Genomic DNA, 27125 nt, shown 5'->3' on the forward strand with positions numbered 1-27125 from the left:
GGGATTTGAGAACTCAGAACTATTTCTTCTAAGAAAACCTAGTATAGCATATGACTTCGATGCTATAAGATCAATGTGGCTGTTGAAAGAGAGCTTGGCATTAAAAATAACACCAAGATTCTTTATTTCACTGGATATCTGCAGAGTATGAGCTGAAATACTGTAAGATGATGCTAAAAGATTATTAGATTTTGAAAAAGAAACATGAAAACATTTGCTGGTATTAAGCGAAAAGTGCGACTTCAGGCACCACAAGTATAAATTATTAAGGTCTAATTGAATTTTAGCCACGTCAGTTAGATTGGTAACTCTCGAAAATATCTTCAAGTAATCGGCATATGGCAAAAAGTAACTGAACTTAAAGCATGAGGAAATATCATTTATAAACAATACAAAGAGCAATAGACCAAGAATGCTACCCTGTGGGACACCCGATGTCGCAACATACGAATAAGAGGAGGCATTATCAACCATAACCACGCATGGTCTATGACGTAAGTCCGACTTAAGCCAATTCAGAAATCCAGAATGAAAGCCAAGACACTCAAGCTTCGCAATCAAAATCCTATGAGACACTTTGTCAATGGCTTTCGGAAAATCCGTATAGATACAGTCTACCTGACATCTGCTAGACAATACTCACTAAACACTGTCAAATTTGAAACTACAGCGCCCCGGAATAAAACCATGCTGGTTTGGAACAATTAAACTTTTGACAGAAAAATACATTTTGTCCTTAATAATACATTCAAGTAGCTTTGAAACAGTAGATAATTTGGAAATTGGTCTATAATTGCTTACATTTTTTTGCTACGACTTTTAAAAACCGGGGTTTTAGATGCCAATTCCCAAGCATCTATAAAGGCACCCGTGGATAGCGATCTGTTAAAGATAGTAAAGGTAATATCAAAGCTGGACAATTCCTTAATAACACTGCAGATATTCCATCTACGTCAGTACGTGAGGAAGGCTTCAATTTCGAAATACCATTAGCAACATCTTCAGATGTGAGAAGAAGCGACCCAAAAACTGACGATAAATTTGCATCAGAAGAAAAATTGCGTTCAAGGTCTGACTCAGAATAATTGTTATCAAAATTAGACTTGAAGAAGTCGGCAAAAAAAGTTGCCACATCTACAGGATTATGAGCTGATTTGTCATTAAGAAAAACGGTTGATGGTATTATAGAACAGGACTTTTTCGACTTCAAAAAGTTCCAAAAGATCTTGGGATTAGAGTTGATGCTATGTTCGATATTAAGAATATAATTTCTATGCAAAAACTTATCCAGACATTTAAACTCTTTCAGCAAACGCTTGTAGGTATTATAATGGCATTGACTGTTGGTTGCCTTATATTTCTTGTAAAATTTATTGCGAAGATATTTTAACTTCTTCAAACGATTGTTATTCCAAGGTAACTTATATGGTTTGATTTTTATCACAGGAATATTGGTAGAACAAATGGCTAACAAAATGTCTTTGAATTTGTAAAAACTGGCAGAAATATGTAAACCATCCAAAGAGTCACCCCAGTTAACATCAGAACAAATAATATTTAGATGATCAAAATCACAACGAGCATAATTAAAAGCCATTTCCTTCTCTGGAAAAACCTGTGCAAAGTGAGAAAACTTAATTTTCTGAACCAGAGCAACATGATGCAACCCTGGTACCGATATTGGATCAAGACATTCAGATAGATCATGATGCACACCATCATCAACAAAAATTAAATCTAAAATTCTATCGAGATTGTTAACATAATTGACATAAATTTAAGCTAAGTAGATTATCAATAACATAAGTCTCATGAAAAGAAGATAGATTATTAGGAACAAGACCATTACATGAATAGCTATTTGACCAGTTAACGCAACCAAGATTAAAATCACCAAAAACGCAAATCTGATTCTCACCCAGTCTATTGTGTGCAAACGTTATAATGTTATCAGCATGCACGATATAGAGGCTTTCGCAAATATATACAGCGAACTGGAATAAGAAGATCCACCAATGCATACACAAAGTTGATCAAGTAGTGGGTCAACATTATCCAAAGTGATTAAAGACGAACAGTATTTTCGTTGGACTGCAATAAGGACACAACCACCCCTCGACCGATCAGTTCCGTCAGCGTCCCTGTCTTTACGAAATACGGCAAAAAGCTTGTTATCAAAAAATTCAGCATCAAAGAAGTCGGCAGTGAGCCACGTTTCCACAATCACAAAAACGTCTTATTTCAGTTGCGAGCTAAGCGAAAAGATAACGTCAGACTTTGTTCTAAGTCCGAAAGTATTTTGAAAGTATATGCTGAGACTGTTATTAGCGATCGTATTGCAATCAATAATTGCATTAATAATGTTATTTGTTTGTTTTATTACGCTTGCGAAGAAATCGAAAGGGGCGAATATTTATACCAGCTGGCCATAGATCAGCTGAGAGTAGCTTAGGAAAGAGTGCGGCAGAAATTCCAAGTTTGAAGCTTACCCTATTAACGGACTCGACTGGCGTATTATTTTTTATTAAATTACTACGCACGAGATCGCATTTACTTACACCCGCATATTTTACCACGTAGTCAATAATATTATCTGCGGTGACTGATGGTTGGAAAGAAGAAAGATGAACCCATCGCATACGGGGCACAACCCCAAGTTCTAGGTTAGAATTACAGCCAACAGCGTTAAACTCTTATACTTATGGGAGACCAAAGTATTAAGTACCTGTATAAACATAATCTTTGGGTACCAGCCGCATTTTTGTGGGCAAAACGTGTGCTGAAAAATGTGTTTCTATAACGTAAAATCGGTTTTTCCAAACAGGCAAATACATCCTTTAAAATCATGCATATTTTCTTCAGTACTAAGAAAAAATCGACCACTAAAAAAAAGTTACTCATACGCCATGTCGCACGTAGCTGTTGCGCCATACAAAAAGTATCCCAAAATGAAGTCAAAAATTAAGGAAATTATATGAAATTTAATAACTTAGTGATTAGCACCCTGATTCCAAAAATATAACTTGTTTTTTGATAACTCAAATAACTTCATGAAAATTAAGATTATTTCGGTCAATCAAATGGACTTAAATTTTTCTAAACAAATTTCTGATACAAATTTAATTAAAAATTGCAGAAGTGTTTTAATTGATTAAAGAATATATCTATTACACATTTTCTGTCTCTTCTTTAAAAATATTCGTATGAAAAAGTATAACTTTGAATTAATATATTCCAAGCAAGGGGAATGCACTCATATGAAAATGAAATCAGTTGAAGTCACATTCAATGACTTCAAATCTCTAGGGCAGACAATGAAAAGTTTTTTAACAAAAAAGTAAAAAATTTAAATCAGAAATCTTTTTAGGAGTCCCAATTTTGAGTCGTTTTGTTAGATCATTTACTGTTTTAATTTTTTCAGTAAATTGCTGGAACTATTTGCAATAAAATGTTTACAAATTATATGCAATCATCAATAATTTCAAAATCCCCAGATTACAAACAAATGCAAATTTAACTAGAGGGAATTATTTATTTTTAGAAGCAACGACTCTTTGAAACTGGCATCTGGTAGACCACCACGACGTGGCGTATTATTCAGCAACGTAACATCTAAACCCAAAATAAGTAAACAAGCGGAGTCTCGGGGTGGTGTCCTATCCCCCTTTTGTTTAACCGTTACATATCGAAACTCTCTTCCCAAAGAGAAGAAGTTAATATTGTGTTCTACGTCGATGACTACACGATAATAACAACAGACCCTATCCCATCCATTGATGAGCTATTATATAAAATAAACGACTATTTCCATAGCCTTTCCAGTTTTTCGCCTCGCGAAATCTAATATTGTCAACGACCGAATCATCGACGACCTTATTTTCAACGCAGGCATGGAAAATGTCTATTAGACATCCACGTCGGTGAAATTACGCTACCGACTGTCTTACGTCCTAATATACTGGGTGTGACATTTGATCAGGACCTCGATTTAGGCGGGCATGCAGCGCAACTGTATCTAAAATCCAGAGCCGTAACAAAATATTTAACTTTCTTGCCGGCAGCAATTGGGGAAAAAACAAAGGAATGCTCATAAGCATCTATAGAGCAATTGACCAGCCGCTTGTATGCTATGCATCTCCAATATGGTCGCCGAGCCAAAAAAACGCACACTGGAGGAAATGGCAGGCTTGTAAAATTACGATGCTCATAACTGCCACGGAATGTGATCTTATGTCGCTAGAACATCATCTACAAAGTGAAGTGAGAAAACCCTCTATAAAGGAAAGAAATGAAATGCTGGACAAATAGTTTCTGCTAAATACCCAGAAACCTGGGCATCCCAACAGACATTGATTGAAGAGATGCCGCCTCCCAGGAGCTTAAGAAGTCATCTCCGTGAGCTGTATAAAGAAATCCGGCACTTAAGAAGTCAGCGGTATGAAGAAAATTAGGGCGAAAAGGCTCTCAGGCACATACACAAAAAGTTGTCGGATAAACCCATAAACCAATAAACAGATCCCGCATTAAAAAATGAGAGAGCAAAAAATCATGGTTAGCCGTGAAATAAATTTTCTCGGCCTGACGTCACGCTTTTGACAACATGTTTAATTGCTGGCGCAGTGTTCAGACTTTATTCAAATCGGAGTATTTTGCTCCGCTCTTTCCTCCTACTACAGTTTTTTTATCTCAAAGGTTTATTTGGGTCGAGTTGAAAACTAAATAGTAATACTACCTAATATCTTTTGCTTGAAGTTTTTAGACGATTAGATGAAATGATGTGAATTCATTTTTCGTGTCTTAAGTCATGTTTGTTCCCGTTTTACTCACAGTTTTTGTACTTTTTTCGTACGAAATGAGAATAGGAGTAAAATGTAAGCAAAAAATGTGTCCGGGCGCGATCTGTAAATCCTGCCAAAATTTAACATAGAGCACTTCTTGAAGTTTTATATAAAAATTAAGTAGGTTGATTCAGTGAGGTCAGCTAACCCAGTTTTGCAATAACAATCGCCAATTGGGGGCACCAAGTGAGGTCAAATCTTCCTCCAACTGTCTCTTCCAACTCAGTGAGGGTCTTATCTTTCCTCTGTTAACAAACTACCTGAGCGTATTCGTTCATCCGCATAATATGCCCTAGCTAGCGAAGCCCTTGCTTTTTCAATCACTGCACTATCGTCATGTCTGCGTAAAGCTCATATAGCTCATCAATATACCTCCTTCGATACTCCCCGTCGACATCACGGAGATAGGACTATAAACCTTCCGGAGAACTTTTCTCTCGAATACTCCAAGAGCGATCTCATCTTCTCTTGACACTTTCCATGATTCCGAGCCATACATCAGGACAGGTATGATGAGTCACTTGTAGAGCGAGAACTTTACTTTTCAAATGCCTAAAGAAGCACGTGCTAGCAGGATTTATTCTCCGTTTGATTTCTAGGCCGACATTTTCTTTTTACTTTTAATGCTGCTTCCCAAATGAACGAAATCCTTCACAGTCTCGAATTTATATCCGTCAACAGTGACGTGGCTACAAAGGCCACGATGACAGCAAGTACTTCGTTGTTGGTGCAGCGATAAGGTTACTCCCCGAAGGCTTTGGGGAGTGTTATCGATGTGATGGTCCTTTGCCGGATACAGATCCGGTACGCTCCGAGAACATAGCACCATTAAGGTGGTAGCCCGATCATCTCGGGAACGATTTATATGGCCACACTAAATCTTCAGGCCATCGCTCCCTCCCTAACCCCAGGTTTCATGAGGAGCTCGGGGTCGCCAGAGCCTCATCTGTTAGTGAAACGGGATCCACCGCTCGAAGGTGAGGTTGACAATTGGGTTCGAGAAGCTATATATTGCGCTACACAACCCCTTGAATTCCGCAATTACTTCGTCTTGTCCAAGTTTACTGCAAGACCCACATTTTTTTGCTTCTTTATCTTATACCAACTCTTCGCCTCCAAGTTTGAACAGCCCGGCGGGTATCCCGTCATTGCTTGACACCTTGTGATTTTTTAGCCGTGATATTGGATGCCGGGGAGTGTTTTTCATCATCAGCGATCGCGGTATTGGGTTCGTCTTCCCCACACTCTGTACGTCAGTTACCAGGTCGCCATTATCGTTCCTACAGGAATCTGCCCCGGCCTTGAAACCTTCTGTCATTAAAAGAGCATGAAATATGTATGGTAAACCGAAAAAAATAATAATAATATTTTTATCGCAATAAATATCCGAGGAGATAGAATGTGGTGTGTTAATGCGAGCATTAGTTAGTCATACTACACGTTTTAGGCCGACTCCATGTGCATCTGATAAGGCAGATAACTTTTTTGCTGAGTAACATTTCAATGCAAAAATACAATCGAAATGTTTGCCAAACCATCAAATCAATTTGATGTTAGTTGTTCGCCCGCTTTCAAAAAGGAAGAAAAAATATACTCCGAAAATTAAATTTTTACTTCGGCGTAGGCGTTTATTCAGGTAACAGTTTTAAATACTCCGAACACTGGTAGCGAAACATGAGAGAAATGTAATAAATCGAAAATTTTCAAAAGCGCTACGTCATCAAACTTGTTTTCCAAATTCGATTACAATTCCGGAATGCGGGATCTTGGCTCATTCGATTATGGGATGAACCCCTCAAAAATAAATACCCTGAACTCACAACATGCATTTTTATACTCAGTTGAGCAGAGCTCACAGAGTATATTAAGTTTGATTGGATAACGGTTGGTTGTACAGGTATAAAGGAATCGAGATAGATATAGACTACCATATATCAAAATCATCAGGATAGAAAAAAAATTTTATTGAGCCATGTCCGTCGGTCCGTCCGTCCGTCCGTTAACACGATAACTTGAGTAAATTTTGAGGTATCTTGATGAAATTTGGTATGTAGGTTCCTGAGCACTCATCTCAGATCGCTATTTAAAATGAACGATATCGGACTATAACCACGCCCACTTATTCGATATCGAAAATTTCGACAAACCGAAAAGTGCAATAATTCATTACCAAAGACAGACAAAGCGATGAAATTTGGTAGGTGAGTTTAACTTATGACGCAGAATAGAAAATTAATAAAATGTTGGACAATAGGCGTGGCACCGCCCACTTTTAAAAGAAGGTAATTTAAAAATTTTGCAAGCAGTAATTTGGCAGTCGTTGAAGATATCATGATGAAATTTGGCAGGAACGTTACTCCTATTATATGTACGCTTAAAAAAAAATTAGAAAAAGCGGAGAATGACCACGCCCACTTATAAAAAAAATTTTTTTAAAGTAAAATTTTAACAAAAAATTTTATATCTTTACAGTATATAAGTAAATTATGTCCACATTCAACTCCAGTAATGATATGGTGCAACAAAATACAAAAATAAAAGAAAATTTCAAAATGGGTGTGCCTCCGCCCTTTTTCATTTAATTTGTCTAGGATACTTTTAACGCCATAAGTCGAACAAAAATTTACCAATCCTCTCGAAATTTGCTAGAGGCATAGATTTTATGACGTTAACTGTTTTCTGTGAAAAAGGGCGAAATCGGTTGAAGCCACGCCCAGTTTTTATACACAGTCGACCGTCTGTCATTCCGCATGGCCGTTAACACGATAACTAGAGCAAAAATCGACATATCTTTACTGAACTTAGTTCACGTACTTATCTGAACGCGCTTTATCTTGGTATATAAAATGAACGAAATCCGACTATGACCACGCCCACTTTTTCGATATCGAAAGTTACGAAAAATGAAAAAAATGCCATAATTCTATACCAAATACGAAAAAAGGGATGAAACATGGTAATTGGATTGGTTTATTGACGCGAAATATAACTTTAGAAAAAACTTTGTAAAATGGTTGTGACACCTACCATATTAAGTAGAAGAAAATGAAAAAGTTCTGCAGGGCGAAATAAAAAACCCTTGGAATCTTCGCAGGTATTACATATATAAATAAATTAGCGGTATCCAACAGATGATGTTCTGGGTCACCCTGGTCCACATTTTGGTCGATATCTGGAAAACGCCTTAACATATACAACTACCACCACTTCCTTTTAAAACTCTCATTAATACCTTTAATTTGATACCCATATCGTCCAAACAAATTCTAGGGTCACTCCTGGTCCACCTTTATGGCGATATCTCGAAACGGCGTCCACCTATGGAACTAAAGCCCACTCCCTTTTAAAATACTCATTAACACCTTTCGTTTGATACCCATATTGTACAAACGCATTCTAGAGTCACCCCTGGTCCACCTTTATGGAGATATCTCGAAACGGCGTCCACCTATGGAACTAAGGACTACTCCCTTTTAAAATACTCATTAACACCTTTCATTTGATACCCATATGGTACAAACAAATTCTAGAGTCAACCCTGATCCACCTTTATGGCGATATCCCTAAATGGCGTCCACCTATAGAACTATGGCCCACTCCCTCATAAAATACTCTTTAATGCCTTCCATTTGATATACATGTCATACAAACACATTCCAGGGTTTCCCTCGGTTCATTTTCCTACATGGTTATTTTCCCTTATGTTGTCACCATATTTCTCAACTGAGTATGTAATGTTCGGTTACACCCAAACTTAACCTTCCTTACTTGTTATATATGTTAAGCTTTGAAGCTTTGAGGTTGCATTTCGCCGTGACCAGAACTTAAAAACCTATCCCGCTCGTATTACATAAAATCATATTTTAATTATTGTTGTAGCATCGCGCTACAACAGCTTTAACAATTTGAAAAATTATATAAAATAGAATATTAAAACAAAAATTTATCGATGCGCAACTTTAATTCTTTAGTGCTAACGTGGTTCTCAGATAGTCGCTACATATAGCTCAGAATTTAGTGTTGGTGGTAAAAGTTTGACTCCCAACTGCCTTGCTTCGATTAGCAACAGTTCGGTGGCAGTCATGAAGCCTGAAGCATTTTCCGAGAATATATTTTCAATGGAAAAATAAATATATGAGTATATATTTTCCAACGCAAATATATTTTCTTTGTTAGCACGATTATTTACATTTCGTCAAGCCAATTTTAGAGTTCGCTCAAGCACGACACATAATTTCACAAACGCACTATACACACACATATACAAATTGCATCTAAATAACCTGACGCGAAGTACAGCGCATTTCCCTACGATCCTACGATTTTTACAATTAATTTAAAGAATTTCCCTGCTATGATAACATAATTTTTCGTTTCATTGAATTTTGATCAAGTAAAGTCAAGAGATGCGGACAAAAATGATTATGAAAAGCAAAGACCAAAGTAAATTTTCACCACAAAACGATTAAAGTGTGAACTTAAAAAAAACATAGCAAATATATTCAAAAGTGTAACAGAAAGTTGGGAAATTAGGAGTGAAATAAACTTTTGGAATATGAAGACAAAGTAAATGCGACAGAAATTCAACAAAAAGCAATAATGCAAAAAGTTTAAAGAAAAGTGAAAATTGCTATTGAATGAGTGCCGAAAGACAAATTTTTCGTTAAACGATTGACAAATATTTATTTAACGCAGCGAAAACGCTTTGAAAAAATACATAAAATGATTGCAGCAAAGTATGATAAAAACGCTTGGTGTACGCACTAGAGCAGTTTGTATAAGCGTTTATACTTGAAGCGCAAACACGACGGTATGAGTAATACTTGCGAATGAAAAATTAAGTGTGTGTGTAATTTGAAGTGCTTTTTTGTTCGCTACCAATACCTTTTTCCAACTACGCAAATTTATTTAAGACACAGACACACAGAAACAATTTTAAACTCAATATTCTGATCTGATAAGATGTGTGAGAAGAAAATATATATTTTGAGATTGTGAAAGTATTTCTTAGTATTTATTTTAATCTTTAGGTACGCCTCAAAGCAACTTAAGGGCCTCATTCTCTATTACGAAACGAATGTTCGCGTCGCCTCAGAGACGAATCGCTAGTGTATTTGTACTATGGCAGAAGACGCGAATCGTTCGTTTGAGCTATCGTTCGCAATACAGAATGAAGCCCCATGTTTTTCCATTGAAATCATATAGGGGACTTTCATGGTTTTATAAAGAGTGTATCAGAGCTCTAACACTCAACTGAGCTGCCTACCAAAAAGATCTACAAATATTTTGTTGTTAAATCCATACGATTTGTATTAAAAAACTAAAGTCTCGGTGAGGTACCGCTAAACATTACAATAGAGAAACTGGAATTGTTGATGACAGTCAATGACATTAATTCCAGAACCGAAAGAGAACTTTTCCAACGCAAAGTAGAAATGAGAACGAAAATCGACACTGATGATGGCACAACGCCCAAACCGGTTTGTCTCGAAACCAAATTTGATAATGGATGACGGAAAACCGTTCCAATATACATCGAAAAATAAACAAATATAAGGCGCGATAATCTCCAAAAAGATTTTAGGCCGAACTTCTCTTCCAATTTGAGTCGTGCTCCTTATTTTTAATTTTTTCCTACAAATTAGCGGGACGGAACCTACTTGTTTTTTATGCCGACTCCGAACGGCATCTGCGAGGCAGTTGAGTTTTCACTGAGAGCTTTACATGGCAGAAATACACTCGGAGTGCTAGGAAAATTTTCTTCTAATTGAGAAACCTTATTTCTAAAATTTTGATGTTGCTTCGCGCGGGGTGTGAATCCAGCGCATTCGGTGTGGTATGCGGAGCACGCTGCCATCACGCCATGGTGGCCGCCGAAAGGAGAGCCAGCTGAAATAAGAACGTGGAATGAATCTCAAAACCGAAAGAGAACAAATGTAAATTTACTTTAATAAGCTTCGGAACTACTTAACGCCGCCTACGCAAAGAAAAGCTGGCAGTAATAATACTGTGAATTGCGTTGCGGTGTATCAGAGCTCTAACCTTCAATTGAACTGTCAATGAAAAAGGTCTACGAATAATTTTTTGCTGGCATGACTTGTTTAGAAGTTGTAAAATTCTCCATACAATTTGTGTGAAAAAACTTAAGTCGCTGTGAGACACGTTTTAACATTACAATAAAAAAACTGGAATTTTCCGTGACGCTCAACATCATTAATTCCAAACCCGAAAGAGAACTTTTCTTACCCAAAAGAGTCAGTAATAATACCATGAATTGCGTTGCGGTTGCTAGACCGTTCAAAATATACAGTGACTGTTGTGTCTGGCGTAGAATCTACGAAATTTCTTATGATACGATTTTAAGATATTTATGTATACACATTGAGCTCCATAATTTTAAAAAGCGCGGCCGATGAAAATTTGGAAAAAAAAATTGCGCAATTTTTGAATTCAAATTTTCTACTCTAATTACCATATGATTTTAAGAAATTTCATCGAATTAATTTACAAAGTTAAAAAAAGAAAATCTGGAATAAAAAAAAGGGAAAGAAACTTTGGAATTAGAAGTTGCACGATTTTGTATCCCAAATTTTCGTCTGCGACGTTTTTGCTTCAACATCCAAAAAAATATCTTAATATCGTATTTAATATGAGTAGATGATTTGGAAATTCGGGCGAGCTTTAATTCAAAATTTGTCCCTGCTGCGCTTTATTTTTATTTTATTAATAAATGTATTAAAACTTTTAAAATCGCAACGTTGTGGACTACTAATATTTAGAATTAACATTAGTGCGGCTTTTTATTCCAAAGTACGGTGATGGTGTGCTTAGGAAATTCCGACAGCAATTCGCTTTTCTTCAATTAATAATATTTCCGGCTTGAATATAATGTTATTGACATTAATTCTCTTTCATAAGCGAATCAATGTCAATTGACTATTCCATTACACGTCACCGGAATTTTCTATCCTTTTTTTTTGTCCGAAACAGTATTTTCAGTATACCAATAGAACAAACGATTTCGTTTTTTTGCCCACCCTAATATATGGGTATCTATATTATACATAATTATATGTATGTATGTATATAAAGTGAGTCTGACAAATATTTAAGAAAATAAATATTACTCCTGTATAATGCCAGCAGCATATTGCTATAGTAGTTTACTTGCTCAGTAAATTGTAGCCTACTTCAAGGCGTAAGCGCGTTTTTATATAAGCTGACGTACTTTGTAGGCTTCGGCAAGGAAAGTGAAATGTTTTTTTATTTTGTTTTTATGATGTTGCAGAAAAGCTGGTTTGCATGCATAAGAAAACACGTCTGCATACGTACAGTAAGATACTTATACCAGCTAACCAAATTCGAAGAACTTAGCAATAACGATCTAAAATGAGATGAGTTTTTATATTATTCAATGGTATTTGATGAATATTAAGAAATGAACCTTTGAGAACTCTATTGTGTTCTATTTTGAGAATGATTTGAAGCATTTTGCGAGTTTTTCCGTTATAGCTAATAACACGTTAAAAAAATGTTTACTTTGTTATCGAACGCTTCAATGCTTCAAGTCAAAAACGCAGTTACTTTAGTTCTGGTATTAACTTTTTTTAAACAATTTTAAGCTTAATTAAATCATGAAAAAAGTGGTAAAATCTACTCAAAATTAAAAAAAAAAAAAAATACAGATAGCATCCCGTTAAATTCGGATAAAAACAGACATAAAAGGAGCTTTCAGCAATGAAGACAAAAAAGGCTCCAAAATGACTCTTATGAGGCATCCATATGATCCTAAAAGATCTGTTTTATTCATTTCAAAATAGTTAAAAGACGTACCACATTTATCAATTTCGAATAGCTTTACACTCATTTTTATAGCCTCTTTCCTTTTGAAGCGACCGATTAGAAGGATTTTTTCTCATTGGGGCTAGAAATATTGCTCATTTATGATGAAAAGGCTAAAAATAACTTTATTTTGACCAACTTTTGGTTTGTTGGAATATATGAATATGTACATATATATAGTATACCAATACAAAGAGCAGGCAGAATTGCAAGCCTGAAGCTATTTGCCATATAATTTTTTTATTTTTACAGGATTTGATTCAGAATAAATTAAACTCGCTGAAATAATGTACAAAAATTTAGTTTTCTGAGAGTATTATTATTTGTTTTGGCACTTAGATGTTCAAAGTAACTGTTAAACATGGTCAATATCATAAAATTATGAGTAAGTCAGACACATTTATTGACTTCGTATTATATTAGCATTACAAGTCAATGATTTTTCAGGAAGCAAGCCCTACCCTTACGCATTTCCTCTTATATTTCTACTTTCTCTCCCCCTGCGGAAGGTTCAGTAAGTGCACATAAACACAAGAAAAACAAGGTGTGATAAATTTTAAATACTAGAGAGATAGAGAAATGGAACGAAAATGAAAGTTAAAATGAAAAGTAAAAAAGAGAATGGTAAAAGAAGAAGATGGATGGTACCATAATGACCGGATGATGATGATTTCATTAGTAACGGTGCTAATGTTGAATACTGTTTACTGTATTTACTCTGGCGTAGGAGGAAGGCGGAGACAACGACGGATACGAAGAGAAACACAAGTACAAAGAAGTTGAGATTTTTACCGCTTCATCCTGCGGTTACTACAGTTTACTACGCCCGCTGCCGAGGCTAGGGTTGCAGTAGCGGCTGGGTTACTACGATTCCGTCTCTAGTTATTGTTACGGTTACGTTTACATTGAGGAGAACGCTATACCGTTATGGTAAGAACATATTTATATCAATGGGGCACTCACAATAGACAAAAATGTATCCGAGTGGAAGTGTGGGTAATACCCACGCACGCTCTCTTAACCTAAACTTAACCTATGTATATCAATGACTGCTAAAGAAATTTCATCATTTTATTCGTAACACATAACTTTTCTTGGGAGACCCATCATCAAGTTTTGTACAAGTGTTTTATCCACTTTGTCGACACTGTCCCCCGCATTCTTTTTACTTTTGTAACGTTTTTTGTTAGTTTCTTTATTTTCAAAAGTTTTGCTTTGAAGTGTTTCCTAACATAATGTAAAATGTTATCTGCGAACCACTTTTGGGTGACACGACCGTAACATCCTGAAACTAAGTCCGCCCAAAATATAGATTTACCATTACGGCGACGTAAGAATGGCAGCAGACGTTTTTGGAAGACACTCTTTCACGTAAATTTCTGCGTTAATGGTTCCCATCGTAGAGAACGGCTGGATTTATGCCAACTTGCCAAATCAAACCTTTCCGCCAAACTTTTCTATCAAGGTGTTTTTTTTTTCGAAAAGGAATGTTGTCCGCAGACTTCAAGCAGTAGAACTGGGTATCTGGCAACTTTCTTAGGTCCATTTTCAAAAACATTTCGTTGACCTTAATAACACAAAAAATTTTCTTCGCCTTCTTTGGTCTATTTGAGCTTGAGTGCAAGGATGCTTTTAACATCTGTATTTAAATTTTGTTTTGGAAATTTTTTTTGTAGGTTTTAACACCATTTCTCTTTTTGATTCGTGTGACTTGCACAAGTGTGGTTTTGGCAATTTTGGCAACACCTCTTCTTGACATAGCTCGATATTAGGGATAGAACATTATGCTACAACTGGGCCTCTGCAGATCCCTTTGGGCCGCCACTTCTTGGCTTGTAATTCACTAAGCCTTTCTTGAAGTGAGTTTTGTCAACTTTTCGTTACTAACATTGCGGTTATTCATCCAAATATACACATTTTTTTAACGTAGCTCCTTTTTACTAATTTTCCTCGTTATTAAAGGCTTGCCTTTCGTAGCCTTTATATTTTTAAAAATTATATAAAACACCAATTCAGAAATAATTAATTCAAAGCCTACTGTGTCATTCCTGAAAAACTTATCGGGAGCTCAAAATTTGCAAAACTTTCTGTACCAGCCCTTAAGCTATTATGGAAATTGCAACAAAAAATAATATATCCAAAAAATTACTCACACTAAGTAAATGCCAACAGCAACAACTAATAAAATACATGAAATTTATTAAAATTATTAGCAAATCATGATTTGTGAGTCAGCGCGAGCGACCACACGAACAAACCAAATAACGACCAGTTTAGGCCATTAGCGACCATATCGGTTTTACTATTGAATTCCCCAAGTATTATTTAACAAAATTTGCCTTTAAATATACCATGTTGGCTAACAAATTTTAAACGAACAAAACAATGACCCAAACAAATCAAGCGACAATACGAATATTTGTGCTTATCGTTGCACGAACTAATGCCAAAATAGCAAAATATGTTGCAACAATATGACAGCAATGGCGAATAGCAACAAAAAACAACGGTGAATTAACAACAACACGAACAACAACACTGCACCTAATAACGATAAAGGCAATAACACTATAATGCAGCTGTTACCTAAATAAGAGCTAACAGTCACTCACTTTCAAAATGGGACTGTCAAAATTTTACGTTTAAGTAAACATTTTTAGTGTTGCGAATAAATGAGCAACCATAATTTCGGGTATCTAAAAGAAACTATTCTTAAATTAAAAACTAAACTATATAAGCTTTCATAAAAATTAATCGTCCCATTTTAAAACTGACCGAGTGTTTCTAGTTATTGCTACCGAGAACTTGCATTTGTCATTGTTGCAGCAGCTAGGAGACAGTTGTTGTTTTGGTTGAATGTATATTATTTATTTTTGTTTTTGTAATTATTTTTCGTTGTTGTTGTTGCTATTGTGCTGCATATTTTGTTAGCTTCGTAAATTTGCACAGCATATTATGGACTTCCAAAATGACAAAGCACAACAAATACTTGGCTTTTATTGCGTTTGTTGGCGTTTACTATACTAAAGATGCTGTCTGCTGTTGTTGTTGTTTATTTGGCTGCTTTTGTTAATGTTGCTATTTGCTATTGATTGTAGATTGCATTATGTATGACTAAAACACATAAACATACTCTCTTATGCCAACAATAGATACTTGCAACATTAGCATAAAACAATAGAAAATTATTAGTAAATGCAGATAATGCAACAACATGCGGCCATAACTACAATCAAACAGGATAACATATGTACATTATACATAAAATGTTCTTTGAATTGCCTATGTTGTGATTGCAAAATTTTGCGTATGACAAAAAGGTGTGTGTTCCAAATTTATGTTGTTAATGGTTATTGTTTTTGATGTTGTGATTTAGACTTGTATTATTTTCGTATTATTGCTGCTTATGTTTCTATCTGCTTATGTAAGTCATCTAATTAGCTTAAGCCAGTGACTTAAAACGTTCAAAATTAAACAATAAAAGTCCTTGAAAGACATTTGTTTGTAAATATTGTGGCGAATTTTAGCATCACTAAGCTGTTAGTAAATCTTTTCAAAGCCTTTTCTCCCAGGAGTGGGATTTGAACCCGCACTCCTACGATGGTTGAAGTGTTACAAACGCATTCAGCCACGTCATGCCTTCCTTTAAGTGTAAATGCCCGGCTCTAGCTAGAGCCCGACTAAGGTTCCTTGGAACCCCATTTCTAGAAGGCCTCAGAGGTTTATCTGTGATAGCAATCCCGAACATTCTTAATTTTATCAACAACTCTGGCTGGTTGTAGTACATTGACCGCAACATTCCGTGGGTTTTAGACGAGTTACATGGCATTCAAACGACTTTAAATAGCTACTTGGGCGACCAGGGTCGCAGCCATTTCATCTACCTAGGCTAAGTTCGGGTGTAACCGAACATTACATACTCAGCTGAGAGATTTGGAGACAAAATAAGGGAAAATCACCATGTAGTAAAATGGACCTAGGGTAACCCTAGAATGTGTTTGTATGACATGGGTATCAAATGGAAGGTACTAAAGAGTATTTTAGAAGGGAGTGGGCCATAGTTCTATAAGTGAACGCCTTTTCGAGATAGAGGCATAAAGGTGGACCAAGGGTGACTCTGTGATACGTTTGTATGATATGGTGTCAAACTAAAGGTATTAATGAGGGTTTTAAAAGGGAGTGGCCCTTAGTTGTATATGTGAAGGCGTTTTCGAGATATCGACCAAAATGTGGACCAGGGTGTCCCAGAACATCATCTGTCGGGTACCGATAATTTATTTATATATGTAATACCACAAACAGTATTTCTGCCATAATTCCAGGGGTTTTTGATTTCTCCCTGCATAAATTTTTCATTTTCTTCTACTTAATATGGTAGGTGTCACACCCATTTTACAAAGTTTTTTCCAAAGTTATATTTTGCGTCAAAAAACCAATCCAATCACTATGTTTCATCCCTTTTTTCGTTTTCGGTATATAATTATGGAATTTTTTCGATATCGAAAAAGGGGGTTCAGGTAAATATTTCGTCTAAGTTTAGTAGAGATATAGCGATTTTTGCTCGAGTTATCGTGTCAACGGCCAAGAGGAAGGACAGGCGGTCGACTGTGTATAAAAACTGGGCGTGACTTTAAACGATTTCGCCCATTTTCACAGAAAATAGTTACCGGCATAAGAGCTATGCTCTTACCAAATTTCACAAGGATTGGTAAATTTTTGTTCGACTTATGGCATTAAAAGTATTCTAGGCAAATTAAATGAAAAAGGACGGAGCCATGCCCATTTTGAAAATTTCTTTTATTTTTGTATTTTGTTGCACCATATCATTACTGGAGTTGAATGCTGATATAATTTACTTATATACTGTAAAGATATTGAATTTTTTGTTAAAATTTTACTTAAAATTTTTTTTTTTAAAGTGGGCGTGTTCGTTATCCGATTTTGCAAATTTTTATTTAGCACTCATATGGTAACAGGAGTAACGTTCCTGCCAAATTTCATTGTGATATCTTCAACGACCGCCAAATTACAGCTTGCAAAACTTTTAAATTACCTTCTTTTAAAAGTGGGCGGTGCCACGCCCATTGTCCAAAATTTCACTAGTTTTCAATTTTGTGCCATAAGGTCAACCCACCTACCAAGTTTCATCGCTTTATCCGTCTTTGGTAATGAATTATCGCACTTTTCGGTCGGAAAAGTGGGCGTGGTTATAGTCCGATTTCGTTCATTTTAAATACCGATCTGAGATAAGTGCCCAGGAACTCACATACCAAATTTCATTAAGATACCTTTAAATTTACTCAAGTTATCGTGTTTACGGATGGACGGACGGACGGACATGGCTAAATGAATTTCTTTTTTCGCCCAGATCATTTTGATATATAGAAGTCTATATCTCTCTCGGTTAGTTTATGCCGTTACGGATTACCGTTATGCGAACAAAGTTAATATACTCTGTGAGCTCTGCTCCGCTGAATATAAAAGCATGAAGCAGCCACTCGTATATACATGAACACATCAATCGTAATTTACACACATATATAGAAGGCAACGAAGAGATATTTCACGCACACACTCGTGGTCATCAGTCAGAGTAGTTGCTCACACATACGTAAGCATCTATACAGCAGAAGGCGAAACGTCGAGACTTTAGTAGAAATATGCGAACGAAGAAACGGAGAGTATAAAAGCATCGCAGGCTGAGTAATCCGTATTCAGTTCTGATTTAAACACGCTATTGGGTGTGAAGCATAAGTGTTATTGTGAAGTACTCTCAAAGTAGTCTAATAAAAACCATTTTGCATTATATATTGGCGGCCACCGTGGTGTGATGGTAGCGTGCTCCACCTATCACACCGCATGCCCTGGGTTCAACTCCCGGGCAAAGCAACATCAACATTTTAGAAATAAGATTTTTCAATTAGAAGAAAATTTTTCTAAGCGGTGTCGCCCCTCGGCAGTGTCTGGCAAGCGCTCCGATTGTATTTCTGCCATGAAAAGCTCTCAGTGAAAACTCATCTGCCTTGCAGATGCCGTTCGGAGTCGGCATAAAACATGTAAGTCCCGTCCGGCCAATTTGTAGGGAAAAAAATCAAGAGGAGCACGACGCAAATTGGAATAGAAGCTCGGCCTTAGATCTCCTCGGAGGTTATCGCGCCTTACATTTATTTTTTTTTTCATTATTGAATATTGGAGTTATTTATTCAACAGTTTAGCGATTCGAACGTTAAGCAGTAGGTTTGGAATAAGCGGAATTCCCTAAATTCGTTACAATATTTTTTTTTTAATATTTTTTAATAACATACTATTGAATCCGGACTTATATTTGGAGGTTTCGGAAGATAACACTGCTCATACTTTCGGCTTCCAAAGCGCGCAAGTCATTGCTAGCGAATATCAGTAAGAGATGGCAGCACCTATTGTGGCCACCGAATATAAATGCGATTTCATAAAAAATTCAAAACTGCATACTTTACTCAATTGATTGATTAATTGCTGAACCCTCTATTTGTTAAGCCAAGCAATAAAAGTCAAATTTGACTCGATCCACAACTTAAGTCTTTTCTTACGGCTGGGTAAGTCTGCGTTGATACTGAGGGTTGCGCCAATGACAATAAGACGCCAGTAGCTCCATTCACAAATGTTCTTCTTCAATTGGCGCTTAACCGTTCCGGGGGTTTTGGCTGTCCGACAAATAGCTGCAATTGTTCCTTCACTGAGCTAAATGGTCCAATTAAATACAACAGGGAGTTTAAAACGTTTTCCACTTGGTTATTTCAGCGGAGTGAAGCTACCCTCTTCCTCTACTGCTATAAGCGTACTGTAACGAATCTGAAACCAGAACAGAAACAGCAACAGTAACGCAAATCGGAAAAGAAACCAACATGGGGCCCAAATCGGATCGAACCTGGAACCGAAAACGCTACTCAAATCGAAACAGATACCAGGTTAGGACAGGAAAGGAAAGCAAAAGAAAGGAATGAATTCATACAGAAGTGCTCCCATCGAGGTATAGACGAGCTATTGAGCTCTTGGAGAAAAGTTATCGGATAATTGTAGAAAAGTTATCGGTATGTTATCAAAAACTTGCAATTAGTTTTCAAAAGTTTACGGTTTATTATCGGAGTGTGGGAATTTTTGTTTCTTTCTTTTTGTTTAACTGCGTATTAATGCGCAACAGATCTGCCCAAAGGTCGCAGTGCTTTCAGACCTAATAATAATAATAACTGCGTGTTATATCGAAAATTGTTCTCGATTGACCGATTTATTTTAGAAAAGTTATCGACTTTTAACAGAAATCTTTCGATTTGTTAGCGAAATGTTATCGACTTCTTATCAGTATGTTATCAAACAGTAATCGAGTTGTAAGCGCAAAATAATCGATTTATTATTGGAGTGTTTTATCAGAAGGTTATCGATTTGTCATCGAAAAGTTATGACTTCATATCGGAGTATTACCAATTTTTATCGGCGGTTTATCGATTTGTTATGAAACAGGTACCGACGAAATTGCAATCAAAGGTCGGTGACACCCCTGTAAACTGTTGAGTTTTTTATACCAATAATTGAACTTTTTTTATTTTTATACAGTGATATATTTAGTTAGAAAAATGTCTTAACTTACCACTTAGTGAATTATGCCCACAACCAGGCGCTTTACCAAGCAGATAATCGTCTTTGCAGATGAATTTATTGTCGTCCAGCACATAAAGTTGTTCACCAGTGCTGAGCTGTTTTCGGCAGATACAACATGTAAAGCAATTGAGGTGGAATACTTTGTCGCGCGGTTTACGTACGAGATCGGAGGGAGCAATGCCTTGACCGCAGCCACTGCATTTTGTGCCATAGCGCCTACAAAAAGTAAGAGAAAAAAAGTTCAATTAGTATTTAAAACTTTTTAGTTTAATTTGGTTTTTAATGAAATAGCAAATTTTATTTTAAACTAAGAAAATAAACTAAATTATCCCACTTCGAAAATTTTACAGGGAAATATTATTTCCTGATTTCTGCATCTCAAAATGATAAGAATTCCTTTACCTCCATTCGTTTGTCTCTTTTAGTTTACCAGATATTAATTAGTAAATAACTGAAAAGAATTGAAAATAAATAATTGATCTGGAATTGAAAAAGAATTATTCATTACCAAGTACCATTAAAAAGTAATTAGGAGTTGGGGGCGGGATAGTCTAGAAGGTTCAATGTCGACGCATTAAATCGCTACCGAGATGGTGGGGCTTGTACCATAATTGTGCTTCTTTCCGGAACGTACCGGATCTAACTACATATATCTGGCAAGAGACCATCAACGACGGTAACATTCCCCAAAATATTCGGGAAGCGAGTTTACCACTTCAATTTTATTCTAGCAACACGAATATGCACCGTCAACTTGTTATCCCTTACAAATAACAAGCAATTAAAGGTATTTATAAATTTTTATTTGTTCGTATATTGCGATTGGTTTTTAAAGTTAACGTGCTCCGCTTACCACATCGAATATTCTGGGTTCTCGCCCCGGGCAGAGCAACATCAAAATTTTAGAAACAAGGTTTTTCAATTAGTAGAAAATTTTTCCAAGCGGGGTCGCCACTCGGCAGTGTTTGGCAAGCACTCCGAGTGTATTTCTGCCATGAAAATCTCTCAGCGAAAACGAATCTGCCGCGCAGATGCCGTTCCGAGTCCGCATAAAACAAGTAGGTTCCGTCCCGCCAATTTGTAGGAAAAATTAAGAGGAGCACTACGTAAATTGGAAGACAAGCTCGACCTGAAATCTCTTCGGAGGTTATCGCACCTTACATTTATTTATTTATATTGACACACAAAAAGCTCTTATTTGTATAACTAACTCTGCGAAAAGGTTTTGTATTGTGAAAAAAAAATGAGAGCAACAATAGCCATAACAACTCTTTGATCAATTTCAATCGCATGACCTATAAAATATATCTGTAATTTGTGAATATTGATTTATTGCAAATACCTTTTTTTTTGATTACTTCAAAGCAATGGAGCTCTCTCAGTAGGACATATACAACACAATACATAAATTAAAGTCAATGCAATTGAAAATAAAAAAATAAAAATAGTAATATGCAAACGATAAACAAATCACATCTTCACTACAAATAATCACATCACAACATATCAAAGCATCACATAATCAAATTTATTCAGTCAGCAGCAAATCAAATGCAGTGCTGAAGCTCAAGCCATGAATATACGATAGAGAATGAGAACAGAAAATAATACAAGGAGAAATGGAAAACAGTAAAAAAGACCTCGTGTTTGACTTGTGGTATGTAGAAATCCCGTATGAATGCGAAAATGATTGAATGTATGTAAATCACACTTCAATCAAAATGAAATGCAAATGAAATCGCTAAAGAGGAAAAAGCAAAAAAAAAAAAAACTGCAAATCAAAGAAAGTTAAGTGCGTCTCTGACAAAGAGCAGCAATGATTGGAATTCTGTTGTCTCAATTACAAGCACAAATATACCATCTTACACATTTGTATATGCAAAAAAAAAAAGAGTCACCACATACATAGCAGCGCGGAATTGCTATTGAGATCAAGGCCCAGCACCAACATATCACAACCACTATCGAACAAATCTGCCAAAGATAACAAAATCTAAATGCAGTATTTGTTCGATATTGTTCTCGTTGTCCATGTTGTTGCCGCTGCTAAAAATACCCATACTTTGATTTATTGCAATACCAGAAACTGACTGATCACAATGATTAAGTACTACATGACCATTATTGCCTGCTAACTAATCACAATCTGTGGCTGGCGACGACTGACATCAATGTCTTTTGCGAAAATATCAAATTAAAAATAAAGCAAAATCATAATAAACCTCATATACTAGTAGTGGGAAATGAAGAACAGAAAAAAATTCAAAGCCATATGAATTGAAAGCTTTATGAATTGCGCTGCTTTAACGACTGGTAGCAGTGCCACGTGTCGCATGTTGACTGATTTTGCTCTCTCCTGTATTTATTAATTTGAATATAATTTTTAACCACATATCTAAGAGATTGAAAATATCTTTATTTATTTTCTAAAACCTGTTGCTTTGTAGTTTTAATTGCTTTTCATCTTCTGGCTATTTTTCGTGTTTAATTTTCATTTCTTTTACAGATTTGTGTTTTTTTCTGGAGTGGAAATTATTTTTTGTTATTTATATATGTGAGAAGTATACGAAAGTGTTATTGATTTCTTTGAAAACATAGCTATTTACATAAAATATTTTGTTGTAATTTGTTCAATATTTAAACCGACATATTTATTACCAACTTAAGCGCCTTATCCACATCATAAAAAAACGCGCAAGAATTGTTTCGTATATATTTTTTGTGTGAAAAATATTAGCAACCAATTTTGACATTTCCTTCATCTTTCTGTTCCCAATCAAGCGTCGTCACTTCCCCGCAGGATACTAAAGTCAGATTCAGCAAAGCATTAGATGAAAATTTGTTAAAGGCATATTCGATCAAATGGAATTGCAAATTCCATTCAAAAACTCATAAATACAGTAGTTGTTATCCCTGATATTTAACCATCTGTGTTCCTACAGGGTCGTTGCGCAAGAAATAACGAGACGCACATATATTTTTGGCGAAACCAGGGCTCTTCTCTGTACGTTTGCCAAAAAATCTTTAAAAAAAGGTAGCAGAAATAGTTTTTTGGTGAAGTGGATACTACTTAACAAATTCAATTTTTCTTCAGCAGTTTTTATAAATTTCCGATTTTTTATCGACGAGTTTAGGATTGTTTTTTAGAAAAGCTATCAGTTTGCTGTCGCATAGTTATAGATTACTTATCAAAAAATTATCGATTAGTTATAAAAAAGTTTTCGACATGGTATCGGTTTATCATCGAAAAATTACCGATTATTTATTGACTTGTCAACAAAAACTTTAAAATTTTCTATCAAAAAGTTATCGATTTGCTATAAATTGATATCGAAAAATTATCGATTTCTTATCGGAGTGTAATTAAACTGTTATCGGTTTCTAATTAGACAACCACCGATAAAATTTCAATTTAAAATCGATAACACATGTTACCCGTCGATAGAGAGCAAGCAAATAATAATATAATAAGAAGCCGAGTACCCGGCGAAAGTTGTCGATAAAAAACCAATAACTAGAAAAAAATACTCTAGTATCGGTTGTTACCGATAAGAAACGCGCGAAGCTCCTATTAAAACCTCGAAATTATGTGTTTCTGGTAAAGCTACCTCTGTAGTGTTTTAACTTTAACTCCTGTCTTTAGTTTACTTAAAAATATATGTTTTCTTGATACATCGAACTTCACTCGTACTGGGTACTCACGTCATTTTTTTTTTATTTCTTGTACCACCAACTTTTTTGTTTTTTAAAGTTTTCCAAAACGGCTGAATTGCATTTAAATTGTTAACTATAGACATTTTTTTCTGCTCCGATTCATACAGCATGCCTTCATTGATTTCCCTACATTCCCTGAGAATCGCTTTCCCTCTTCACTCTTTAATCTACTATTACTCCAACTAGCAATCCCATTTCCGTTACCACTCCCACTCCTACTCTCGCTACCTCTCTCAATCTTCTCATATATATCATCTCTGTACCAAATATAGAAAGCCTGCTTCTCCTGACCGGTCGATTTCAATATCTTTGTTTTCATAAACTATATGACACTAAGAAAGGTAAAATTTTTATAATCGCATTTACTTTTACAGATAAGAAAGAGATATATTCCTCTCTCTGATTGATCTGCTTTCTCAGTAAACAGAGTCATTTATCAGACTAGAGCTTCTGCAAAGAAAAATGTTGTTGTATCTTCTTGCCTCTCCCTCCTCTTCATGCTTGATTCCTGCCTCTCCACGTATCTTCTCCCTATCACTTTCTCGATTTTCTCTCTCCTACTCCCACTTAATTCCTCTTTCACAACCTCCATCTGGTAAAATTTTGGTACATTACCATATGATAAATTTCGTAATTTTGGTAAAAATGGTCTGAGAAAACAAACGTCAAGCTAGCAGACCCACAGTTTTTTGCGAATATCTCGAAAACCAAAAGAGCACCTAAATTATCTTATGTGGCCCTAAATAGCACCTAAAAGCACTTAATTCTCAAAGAACTTAGGCTTATTTTTGAGCACTTGGGTCTGCCAGCTTGGCGCATGTCTCTCGGTATTATAAATATTATCTTTTTACTTGAGATACTTTTACTTACCTAAAAAAATCATTCCTACAATATAATTTCGATTCTCTACTAAAGCATTTTTCCGTTAACGGTTGAAGGCATTCACAGCAACGTACGCAGGATGCATGCCATCCGCGTTCAAGGACATTTAATAAAAATTTATCTAATATTGGTTTATTGCAACCCGCACACGGATCACCAACACCAACGGGCGGTTCACTGCGTCCTGTAAAGAGAGATTATAAATAAAAGAATAATTAATTTATAGCATCATTTTTATTAATATTCGATAAGAAAATATTTATATATGCACATACATATATGTATCTTTCAACAAAATACATAGCATACTAAAAAGATTTCAAAACGCAGTTTTATAAATTTCTGTCAAATATTTTGAATTTTAAAGCTTTAAAATATTTGCAACTTTGCTTATGAAAATAAATCTTTAATGAAATTAAGCACTCAAAAACATTTTAAATGCCAGACATTTACTCTTGAATGACGTTGAATTTATAAATTTTATTGCTGCAACATTAACTCAAACATACAAACACACACACACACTTACATGTGAACAAATATGTAATTCAAACATACACATTCACGCCTCTTATCTACCGCGCCGCCACCCTCTTCCAAGTTCAACAAAAACTGTTAGAAGATTCTCATGCATGGCTTTTCGAGTAGCCATTTAAAAGTAGTATGTTGATGTGCTTATTTGTATGTGTGTGTATATATGGGTTTATGTTTGTGAGAAATTAGTGAAGCGAATGAGCATTTAAAATCCGTTTTACGTTTTGAGGGCAAATTTAGCACCTAAACTCATTAAGTTTGCACAATTCAACTAATTCCGAATGCAACGCCATACACAAACAATCAAACAAAGCATAGCTGCACACACATATGCAGCACCTCCATACATACGCAAACAATTTAAATGTTTATGCTTATTAGGGAAGGGTATCATACAATAAAACACATCTCAGTTGACATAGTTTTTGTTTTTTTTTATACTCAGTTGAGCAGAGCTCACAGAGTATATTAAGTTTGATTGGATAACGGTTGGTTGTACATATATAAAGGAATCGAGATAGATATAGACTTCCATATATCAAAATAATCAGGATCGAAAAAAAATTTGATTGAGCCATGTCCGTCCGTCCGTCCGTCCGCCCGTTAACACGATAACTTGAGTAAATTTTGAGGTATCTTGATAAAATTTGGTATGTAGGTTCCTGAGCACTCATCTCAGATCGCTATTTAAAATGAACGATATCGGACTATAACCACGCCCACTTTTTCGATATCGAAAATTTCGAAAAACCGAAAAAGTGCGATAATTCATTATAAAAGACAGATAAAGCGACGAAACTTGGTAGATGGGTTGAAATTATGACGCAGAATAGAAAATTAGTAAAATTTTGGACAATGGGCGTGGCACCGCCCACTTTTAAAAGAAGGTAATTTAAAATTTTTGCAAGCTGTAATTTGGCAGTCGTTGAAGATATCATAATGAAATTTGGCAGGAACGTCACTCCTATTACTATATGTACGCTTAATAAAAATTAGCAAAATCGGAGAAGGACCGCGCCCACTTTTAAAAAAATTTTTTTTTAAAGTAAAATTTTAACAAAAAATTTAATATCTTTACAGTATACAAGTAAATTATGTCGACATTCAACTCCAGTAATGATATGTTGCAACAAAATACAAAAATAAAATAAAATTTCAAAATGGGCGTGGCTCCGCCCTTTTTCATTTAATTTTTCTAGGATACTTTTAATGCCATAAGTCGAACAAAAATTTACCAATCCTTGTGAAATTTGGTAGAGGCTTAGATTCTAGGACGATAACTGTTTTCTGTGAAAAAGGGCGAAATCGGTTGAAGCCACGCCCAGTTTTTATACACAGTCGACCGTCTGTCCTTCCGCTTGGCCGTTAACACGATAACTTGAGCAAAAATCGATATATCTTTACTAAACTCATTTCACGTACTTATCTGAAGTCACTTTATCTTGGCATAAAATATGGCCGAAATCCGACTATGACCACGCCCACTTTTCCGATATCGAAAATTACGAAAAATGAAAAAAATGCCATAATTATATACCAAGTACGAAAAAAGGGATGAAACATGGCAATTGTATTGGTCTATTGACGCAAAATATAACTTTAGAAAAAAACTTGGTAAAATGGGTGTGACACCTACCATATTAAGTAGAAACAAATGAAAAAGTTTTGCAGGGCGAAATC

General features: G+C 35.6%; 1 protein-coding gene across 1 annotated transcript in view; it reads right to left on the reverse strand.

Annotated features, from left to right (window-relative positions):
- The window catches only part of Lim1 (LIM homeobox 1), a 330680-nt gene that overhangs the window by 202897 nt on the left and 100658 nt on the right, over positions 1-27125 (reverse strand). Inside the window, exons 2-3 of the mRNA XM_067784810.1 lie at positions 24900-25095; positions 20305-20531 (exon numbers count right to left, since the gene is read on the reverse strand). Of these exons, the coding sequence (XP_067640911.1) occupies positions 20305-20531; positions 24900-25095 (423 nt within the window). The remainder of the gene's footprint in view (positions 1-20304; positions 20532-24899; positions 25096-27125) is intronic.

The sequence above is a fragment of the Eurosta solidaginis genome, chromosome 4 (assembly GCF_040869045.1).
Source record: "Eurosta solidaginis isolate ZX-2024a chromosome 4, ASM4086904v1, whole genome shotgun sequence".
NCBI lineage: Eukaryota > Metazoa > Arthropoda > Insecta > Diptera > Tephritidae > Eurosta > Eurosta solidaginis.